Source organism: Canis lupus, chromosome 2, assembly GCF_003254725.2.
Source record: "Canis lupus dingo isolate Sandy chromosome 2, ASM325472v2, whole genome shotgun sequence".
Classification (NCBI taxonomy): Eukaryota; Metazoa; Chordata; class Mammalia; order Carnivora; family Canidae; genus Canis; species Canis lupus.
Window position 1 is genome coordinate 33,478,892 of NC_064244.1, and position 10,444 is coordinate 33,489,335.

Sequence of the window (10,444 nt, forward strand, 5' to 3'; positions counted from 1 at the left end):
TGTTCTCTTTTAGCCTTAACGCTTCATCTTTGAGTATCCTAAAGAGTTATCATTGAGCTGTGAACTTTACATTTAAACTCTCATAAAAAAGGTTGTAGCTTTTAGTTTCTGTAATTCAGCTTTCAGTGTCAAACGAGGGTGGTAATGGGAGTTTTTGTTTGTTTTGCTGGTTTTGGAACTATCAGTACTTTTTCATTCATTACGACAAGTTTTTATTTTTAACAGCTTCTAAGATTGATTTTTTTTTTTAAAGATTTATTTATTTAAGAAGGAGAGAGTTGAGAGAGCACAAGCAGGAGGAGAGGCAGAAACAGACTCTCCACTGAGCAGGGATCCCACTGCGGGCTCAATCCCAGGACCCTGAGATCATGACCTGAGCTTAGGTGGAAGCTTAATCAGCTGAGCCACCCAGGCACTCCTAAGATTGATTCTTAAATGAAAGGTTTTTGAAATATAGATGTTCCTATAAAATACAACAATATTTTTTGCTTATGGCCAAATATTTTGCCCACTATTTCTAGAGAGTACGTTCTTTCTTTTTTTTCTCTCTTTCTCTTTCTCTCTTTCTTTCTTTCTTTCTTTCTTTCTTTCTTTCTTTCTTTCTTTCTTTCTTTCTTTTCTTTTCTTTTCTTTCTTTCTCTTTCTAGATTTTATTTTCTTATTTGTGAGAGACACAGAGAGAGGCATAGGCAGAGGGAGAAGCAGGCTCCCTGCAGGGAGCCCAATGTGGGATTCAATCTCAGGACCCCGGGATCACCTCCTGTGCCAAAGGCAGATGCTCAACCACTGAGCCACCCAGGAACCCCTGGAGAGTTATTTCTACTTAGAACCTGTAGTGATTTTTTGTTTTTTTTTTTTAATCTAATGACTCTTCAACTGCTAACCAAACCATTATAATTTGAGTCAGGATTAGATATTCTCCCACTACCTTCTTCCCTTCTTTTTTATACTTCCACAAGGACATCTAGGAGTGTAGAAGAGTTCCAGAGGGAGACCTAAGTCAGTGATTCCAGTAGGTATTATATTTAACCAGTGTAGCAGAAATCCTCCATTAAGATTTTAATGGCAGGTCTTCACATGCTTTTGTTAATTAAATTCCATCTTAATGTGTTTTTAGTTTAGTTTGTCTTTCTCTGCCTTGTTGGTGTTGTAGATTCTAGATCTTTTTTTTAATTCATTCATTCATTCATTCATTCATTCATTCATTCATTCATGAGAGACACAGAGAGAGGGGCAGAGACATAGGCAGAGGGAGAAACAGGATGTGGGACTGGATCCCAGGATCCCGGGATCATGCCCTGGGCCAAAGGCAGATGCTCAACAACTGAGCCACCCAGGTGCCCAACTCTAGATCATTTAAAAAAGAGACCTTGATCTTTCATCTGTTAGTGAGGGACTAGTAATTCTAAAGACTTATACATGAATGCTCTCAGAAATTTTTTCTTGCTGTAAAAACAAGTCTTTCCTAATTGGGATATTATCTACTTTGACTTTATAGCCCTGCTCTATACCAGTATTATAAAAGGAATGTATTCTATGTTAATGTGTTGGGGAAATGATACAAGTTAAAGAGTTGAATCTTTTGTTCTTTTTTACCTTTTGAGGTAAGAAATGCCTATTTAAAAGTGAAAACTTGAAAATAAATAAATAAATAAATAAATAAATAAATAAATAAATAAATAAATAAAAATGAAAATGAAAACTTGGCCCTTGTCAAGAATTTTGTCTCCCTGATAGGAATTTTCAAAATATTTTAGTCAAATACTTTCTCACAGTACCTTATCAGTGTTCAAGACCATACTAGTCATTTTCTTTTCTTTCTTCAGTCTCAGACTTGATTTAGATTCCTCATCCTGCCCAGGACTTACCATACTGCCATACCCAGTTATAAATGAACTGGGGTTAGGAATTGATATGTAATTATGTTGTAGATACAATGGAAATATTGCTTCATGGTTGTTTTTTTCTTCTTTTTCAGTGTTCCATTGGCAGGCTACAATAATGGGGCCAGTAAGTATTCAGATTGATTTCAGAGTAAGTGTTTATGTAATTCACTCATTTTAATCCCACTTTTCTTGTTATCAACAGAATGACAGTCCCTATCAGGGTGGAGTATTTTTCTTGACAATTCATTTCCCAACAGATTACCCCTTCAAGCCACCTAAGGTAATTGGGATATGGCATTTGTTTTTATGTGCTTTCTATGACATTAATAAATCAGTTTACAAAAAGTTTTCCTATTCCCTATAGGTTGCGTTTACAACAAGAATTTATCATCCAAATATTAACAGTAATGGCAGCATTTGTCTTGATATTCTCCGGTCACAGTGGTCTCCAGCACTAACTATTTCAAAAGGTAATAGAATGGGTATCTGATATTAAGATAAAGCAGCAGTGTTTTTGTCTTATATTTTTTACTTGTTTATTTTTAAAGATGCATATATTTGAGAGAGGGAGCATGCACATGCAAGCAAGGGGAAAAGCAGAGGGGGGAGAGAGGGAATCTCAAGCAGATTCTGCACTGAGCATGGAGCCCCCAACATGTAGGGCTCCATCTCACAACCCTGAGATCATGACCTGAGGCAAAATCAACAGTCTGATAATCAACCAACTGAGCCACCCAGGTGTCCCTGGTTTTTGTTTTTTTGTTTTTGTTGTCTATTTATTTTTTGAAATGATTATTCATATTCCTTTCAAGAAGAGGTAGTAAGTTCCCGTTATTTTTTAGTACACCTTGAGACCATTGGAGGAAATTGGATTTTCAGGCATAGGTATTCTTTGATGTCTTGACAGCTCTGTCCATTATGCTGTTCAAGCGTAAGTTGGAAAATGGCCAGTTGGTATGAATTTCTTCTAGAGCAAAGTTAAAGTAGAGGAAATTAATGTATCTTCCAACCTTGAGATCTGGGAATGGAAAGGATAGATACTGTTCCAGAAGAGGACATAGCAGTTCTTTTGAAGGAATGCTTGTGGTATAAATACAGACTTTAGGTCCTTGAAGAACAAAGTATAGGTGAATTCATATTCAAACTCTTTAAGGTTATACCAGCTCTTGTCTTGAGGTTTCTATCAGAAACAGATTGATTCTCTAAGATGACCAGTTTAATAAAAATTCTATTTGATGATCTTAATATTTTCAGTATATAGTCCTGTGTGTGTTTGAAAATGTGTTTTAAAAATTAGTTACTGGGATCCCTGGGTGGCTCAGCGGTTTAGCGCCTGCCTTCGGCCTAGGGCATGATCCTGGGTCCTGGGATCAAGTCCCACGTCAGGCTCCTGCATGGGGCCTGCTTCTCCCTCTACTTGTGTGTCTGCCTCTCTCTCTCCCTCTGTGTCTCTCATGAATAAATACATAAAATATTTTTAAAAAAATAAAAATTAGTTACTAATTTTGCAATGAAATTCCAGTAATTCTAAATAAAGCCTAATTACATGAGTCGGTTGGGGATTTTTTTTTTTAATCCGCGAACTAAGTAGCTAACATTTTCTTTTTTTTTTTAAGATTTTTTTATTCATTTACCAGAGGGAGAGAGCATATAAGCAGGGGGCAGAGGCACTGAGCCAGCCAGGCACTCCAACAAACAGTATGTTGATTTGAAATTGTACTGCCCCTCAACATCATATCCAAATGAAATCACAAGTGGATTAAGAGCTGTCCAAGTAAAAATATAATAATGAAAAAAAGGCTGTACAAATACAAATAAAGAAAAAGAAAGGCTGCAAATGAGATAACGGGCTAATAAGTTTGAAATAGGAAGAACATATATAAAAATCAGTAAGAGAAAAGATCCCAACAGATGAATAGACAGAAAGGAGCAAAATAATGAAGGAAATGAAAATTAAGTTCCCTTCTTTCACCTTTTTAATTTAACAAAAACCTTAGAAAAGGAAAGCCAGGGCAGCCCCTGTGGCACAGTGGTTTAGCGCCGCCTGCAGCCCAGGGTGTGATCCTGGAGACCCTGGATCGAGTCCCACATCAGGCTCCCTGCTTGGAGCCTGCTTCTCCCTCTGCCTGTGTCTCTGCTTCTCTCTCTTTGTCTCTATGAATAAATAAATAAAATCTTTAAAAAAAAAAGAAAGAAAAGAAAAAGAAAGCCAAATGCTGGTGAAGTATATTGAAATGGGTACTTACGTATTACAGATAAAGTATAGATCTGTATAGCCCAGTCTGTCAGTATGTATTAAAAGATAAGAGATTGGGCAGCCCTGTTGGCTCAGCAGGTTTAGCGCCGCCTCCAACCCCAGGGCGTGATCCCGGAGACCCGGGATCGAGTCCCACGTCGGGCTCCCTGCATGGAGCCTGCTTCTCCCTCTGCCTGTGTCTCTGCCTCTCTCTCTGTGTCTCTATGAATAAATAAATAAAATGTTTAAAAAAAAAAAAAGATGAGATTTAATCATTACTTCCCTTTGACCCAGTAATCCTAGTTTCATTTGTTTATACTAAAAAGACAGCCTCAAATGCTGAAAAAAAGCTTTATGCTGAAATATATTTGTGACAGTATTGTTTTTGAAAATTAGAAATTACAGGAATAGTGTGTATGTGCGTTGAGGAGTGAGAAGGTCTAGTAGCTAAAATTGTTACCATAACTTTTTTTTCCTTCCTCCTTTTCTGTGCCTAGTGTTGATTTTTTAGTTACTCTAAATCATAAGGGCTATTAGTTTGACTTATGCTCCCTCTACCTTAAAAATAATTGCAGTTCCATTTTGTTGAATTTGATTATATCAGTGTATCTAAGTTTAATGTTTTAATGATTCCCTTTTGTAAATTGAATGTGTGGGCAAGCAGTTCTGTGAAAGGCCTAAATCCTATATGTGATAATAATTATTCCTTTTTCGAGGGCAGTAGCTTTGACCTGAAATTCTTTCCACTTTGAGAGTTTATGTTAGGGATCTAAATATACAGAAAGCTTAAAGGAAGCAATTAAGTGTGCCATAAAGCCACTTGATTACATGTTTTTAGAATTAGAAGTGACAGTGGGTTATGACACTAATGAAAATGAGTGTATAGTAATAAAAAATGTATATGAAGGTAAAAATTTAATCACTTCAGTGAAGAATCTCTCTAGGTTATAGAAATAGGAGTAATTCTCTTTGTATAGAAGGAAGGTATAGTACATTAATAAGCCAAAATAAATTTTTTATGAATTAAATTCCCCCAGTAGCACAATAAAATCTTTTAACCAGGTCCAGATACCACCCCACCTTTCTTTCCTGGAAAGAAAGAATAGTTATTTCTTTAAGAAAAAAAAATAATTTAAGGTTTTCTTATTGGAATAATTAGAATAGTAAGAGAATTTGTAATGCAAATTTGTACCAAATTTGCTAATTTGGTAGCATGTCTAATTTTAGGTGAAGATTCAGTTGAACTCTTGCCAATTTGATGGACTGGACAAGTTTCTTTCTATAGTCAATAATTTCATGAACATTCAAAAATCTGTAACTTCCTGTTGTCATTTCCAGGAAATACATGAAATCTTTCCTTATTGCTGTTAGAATGTTCTGTGCTTGAAGAGGGCATCAGGTGATACACCTGACAATGGGAAGAGAAGATGTTTTGGGAATGCCATCTGCCAGAATTGTGGGCAACAGGAATGAAGAGTCAGAAAGCATCTTTCCTGGTGTTTTTTATTTTCCATATACTCTTAAGGCAAGGAAAATAGCTTTTTTGTTAACAAACTGAATGATAAAGGGCATATGAACTTTTACTTCACCCACAGAAGCAAGCCCTTGATCTCTATAGAATAGGTTTGATAGGAAAATGAATAAATTCTTTTCCTGGTGAATTTGATGTTTTGGAGGTAAAGTGGGCTCAGACTCATTGCCTCCTGCTGCAGAATATTAGAGAGAAATAAGATAGCTAAGTTCTGTTACATCATAATAGAAGAATTGGAATTTATTTCAGTATGTCAGAGGCCCCTGGATTTAATGTAATGATGAGTGGCCTTGGCCTTCTCTTTGCATTCAATAAGGAATATATAAGTTTATAACAAATGTGAACAGAGGCAATTATACTATTGAGATTTGTCTGCTGTGTTCCAGGTTGTCCCTGAGGAAATGGCTTAGTTGAGATTCTAAAGTGTCACAGAAAAGAATTTGAGACCTTGGTTTGTTGTATCCTGCATAATAAGTGTGGCCAGCCTCAAATGAGGGCAAATACTGGCCTTTATATTCTTAGACTGAATTGTTTTCAACTAAAAATGAAATAAATATATTGTATCTGAATGTAATACCTGTCATTGAGAAAACATTGATTGTTGGATTTCATGGTTGTCATTTCTAGGAGCATTCAGTAGTGTGGTTGTCTTTGGGAATTTGAAAACCATTTATCTCTAAACGTGGGTTTCTAAAAACTGAATTTTATGGTCTATGAAAAGAATTGTTAGTCTAGGATTTAAAAGACCTGAATTCTAATTCCACTCTAATTACTCACTAACCAGGGAACATTGGGCAAGTCACTTCATCAGCCTGGGTGAGTGTTCTTAGGGGTTCAAGAGAAATTTTAAATGAATTTTTGTTTATTCTAATTATAAATTTAGGCAGCACTCACAAACCTACTAGGCACTACAATATGAATAAATTCTTAGAATTTTCCCATGTATTGGCATCTCATGTTTCTTTCAACCCTTTGCTTATAACCTTTACTAATTTATACCTTTTTTTTTTTTTCATTACAGTACTCTTGTCCATCTGTTCTCTGTTGTGTGATCCCAATCCAGATGATCCTTTAGTGCCTGAGATTGCTCGGATCTACAAAACAGATAGAGAAAAGTAAGTATGGCCAGAAAGGTACCTGTGATGATACGGAGATGTTTTTGTGTCTCAAGTTTTAACTCAGGGGTGGGGTGAGTGTGGGTCAGATATTTAAAATGAAGTTGTAACACGCTCAGCCGGGGAAAGAAAGAAAGAAGAGTGTTTACATCGAGTATCATTATAAGTTAAGGATGCTGATCTTTTTTTTTTTTAAGATTTTATATATTCATTCATGAGAGACACAGAGAGAGAGAGAGAGAGAAGCAGAGACGCAGAGACACAGGCAGAGGGAGAAGCAGGCTCCGTGCAGGGAGCCCGATGCAGGACTTGATCCCGGGACTCCAGGATCATACCCTGGGCTGAAGGCAGGTGCTAAACCACTGAGCCACCCAGAGATCCCCTGATCTTATTTCTAATTGTTTCAAGTGACTCCCACTGTTGAGAAAAACTTCTCTATAGTGTATTTTCTAAGTTGTCTTCAGCTTGACATTTGACATTATTAAAGCATTTTGCATCAAGAGTCCATCTGTCTTTGGTAGGTATTTGTAAATTAATGGGAAAAGGGAATTGATTTTCTATCATTTGGCATAATCTAAAAAGAAAGGGAGTAAATACAACAAGATATGAAAGCCCCAAATTTCCTTTAAAAATAAATCTTAATGTAGAATCTATATACTTTAGAGTTGTACTATGAATTTTTTTTTTTAAGAATTTATTTATTTATTCATGAGAGACACAGAGAGATAGGCAGACATAGGCAGACGGAGAAGCAGCCTCCCCTCAGGGAGCCTGATGTGGGACTTGATCCCTGAACCCCAGGATCACACCCCGAGCCGAAAGCAGAGCTCAACCGCTGAGCCATTCAGGTGTCCCTATACTATGAATTATTGAAGAGTGGTCAGGATATCAAAAAAAATAATAATTGAAAGTGTTCTGATTTTTTTATTTTGTGTTTTATTCAGTAAAACTATAGGAGGAAATAGGTGGGAGAAAGTAGATAATTTTCTAAAATTAAAATATAAACGACTAAGAATTATTTGAATTCTGTTAGAGAGGCTTATAGATAGTATATTTTTATTTTTTATTATTTTTACTTTTTTAAGTTCTTATTTTTGTAAGTAATTTCTACACCCAACATGGGGCTTGAACTCACGACCCTGATATCAAGAGTCACCTGCTCTGCCAACTGAGTCAGCCGGATGCCCTACACTAGTAAATTTTTGATGAGAGAACCATTTTGTCCAATATCTAGGTGAGCATGAATGCCTCCCTAAAGGCATTTCCCAGTCATTATAGTGGTAAAGTTCACTAAAATTTTCTGCATCCCTTATTTTTATTTTATTTTTTTAAGTTTGTTTATTTATTTATTTATTTATTTATTTATTTTTATTTACGATAGTCACACAGAGAGAGAGAGAGGGGGGCAGAGACACAGGCAGAGGGAGAAGCAGGCTCCATGCACCGGGAGCCCGACGTGGGATTCGATCCCGGGTCTCCAGGATCGGCCCTGAGCCAAAGGCAGGCGCTAAACTGCTGCGCCACCCAAGGATCCCCCTTTTTTTTTTTTTTTTTTTAAGATTTTATTTATTTATTCACTAGAGACACACAGAGAGAGGCAGAGGGAGAAGCAGGCTCCCTGCAGGGATCCCAGTGTGGGACTCAGTCCCAGAACTCCGGGAACACGCCCTGAGCCAAAGGCAGATTCTCAACCTCTAAGCCACCCAGGCATCCCTCTGCATCCCTTTTTAAACAGAGAATTATAAAATCTTTTGCTCTGCTTATTTTATTACTAGAATGTTATTCTGAAACAATAAACCCATTCATTAAGCAACTAAATTGTTAAGTTCTGCCAGGACTAATTTTATTGATACAAAGGAAAGTATTATATCATTTTAATCAAGAACCACATAATGTAGAATTACATAGTTTTAAGAACTCCAAAGAGATGAATCAGTGACTGAAGATCTTTCTTAGAAATAGGTCAATCAAATATAGAATAAATGCTAAGATTTCATCCGAATCCTCCACTAGGTAGTATTTATGGGACATTGTTTCAGGTTTTACAGCCTTTTCCCACCATCACTGAATAAATGCTCTTTAGAAATTTAGAATATGTGCTACTGAAGCGAGCATGTCATTAGAAATTTAGAAAGAGGAGTGCCTGGGTGGCCCAGTAGTTAAGCGTCTCACTCTTGATTTTGGCTCGGGTCATGGTCTCAGGGTTGTGTGATCAAGCCCTGCTTCAGACTCCACCCTCAGTGCAAAGTCTGCTTGTCCCTCTCCCTCTGCTCCTTCCCCTGAGAATGTTCTCTCTCTCTCTCTCTCTCTCTCTCTCTCTCTCTCTCAAATAAGTAAATGAATGAATAAACAAAAAGGATTTGCTAGAATAGTACTAGTTATTTCCCTCAAGTTACTAGATGGGATAATGAATGAAATCTGTTGCTGTCTGTCTGACTGACTCCTCACCTGTGTTAAGCCAAGCTTCTCTTTGTGTGTACAGGTACAACAGAATAGCTCGGGAATGGACTCAGAAGTATGCGATGTAATTAAAGAAATTATTGGATAACCTCTACAAATAAAGATAGGGGAACTCTGAAAGAGAAAGTCCTTTTGATTTCCATTTGACTGCTTTCTATGAGCCCACGCCTCATCTTCCCCTGTGCACATGTTTACCTGATACAGCAGTGCTGCGTGTTGTACATACTGGGAACAACAAACTAGAAATACTGTACTTCTGTACCAACATTGCCTCCTAGCAGAGAAGTGTGTGTGTGACAAGCCAGTTCTCCAAGCATAACCTAGGTGTGAGACTAAAAGTTTTCCTTATTGACTTAAATTTGGATAATGGCAAGGTGAGGGGTGGTAGGTATGGTGTATGCTTGGATGGGGAAGAAAAGCTCCACTGACCTGTAGGAGATTGTTTTTAAGTGGAATTCTTTTAAACTCAGAACAGTTACGAAAAGCAAGGTGAAGAACATGAAGCTGTTTCTGTATTCATTTTATTCCGAAGAACCTACGTCTTAGGTGAAAGTTATGACCAACCAGATTAAACTCTACCCACATCCTGTATTTTAAGGTCTAAGTTTAACTGGTCAACATTTAAAATGGATTGGAGCTATTAGTACATAAAGTATGATGGGCTTTGGTCCCACATCTTTTGCATCTACCCACCCTTCAACCTTTGTCCTTCAGCCCCCTTCTCTCTTCCACATTCTTTGGTTTGTATGTGGTTTCTCAGTTAATATATAGCTAATAGCTCTTATTTTTCTTATGTTTTTAACTGCTTAGGTCTATCTGGATGTAAGGGTGAAAATTCATTTGATGGAAATACTTGTGTATATTTAAAGACCCAATTGCTCCTCTGGAGCTTGTACGTTCAAGAATGATTAATCTGTGTAATAAACTGATTACTACAGTCATTACATATAATTTCGTGTGAATAGGCTTTTTGATTTTTAGAACTTTGTCTAGCAGAGATTAGTGGTGGGTTTTCCCCACCCCTAATGTTTTAATGAAAATGTTTTCATTTTTCCTGGTTGCATTTCAAAATCATGAAACAATTCCAGTTTACATAGTCAAAAGGATATCTTGAAAGTAATTTTACTGAACAAGATAAGGGCATAAGCTGAAAAGCAGTTCCATGAAACTTACGTGTGCAGTATTCCAGGAACATGACTGTTAAACTAAATAAGAA

General features: G+C 36.9%; 1 protein-coding gene across 3 annotated transcripts in view; it reads left to right on the forward strand.

Annotated features, from left to right (window-relative positions):
- UBE2D2 (ubiquitin conjugating enzyme E2 D2) overlaps nt 1-10,179 on the forward strand; it is a 55,386-nt gene extending 45,207 nt beyond the window's left edge. For all 3 annotated transcript variants that reach the window (XM_025445098.3, XM_025445097.3, XM_049101632.1), the window contains 5 exons: nt 1,979-2,010; nt 2,089-2,166; nt 2,251-2,356; nt 6,675-6,768; nt 9,251-10,179. In XM_025445098.3, coding sequence (XP_025300883.1) covers nt 1,979-2,010; nt 2,089-2,166; nt 2,251-2,356; nt 6,675-6,768; nt 9,251-9,296 — 356 coding nt within the window. In that variant the 3' untranslated portion in view covers nt 9,297-10,179. The remainder of the gene's footprint in view (nt 1-1,978; nt 2,011-2,088; nt 2,167-2,250; nt 2,357-6,674; nt 6,769-9,250) is intronic.
- The last annotated feature ends 265 nt before the right edge of the window (nt 10,180-10,444 follow it).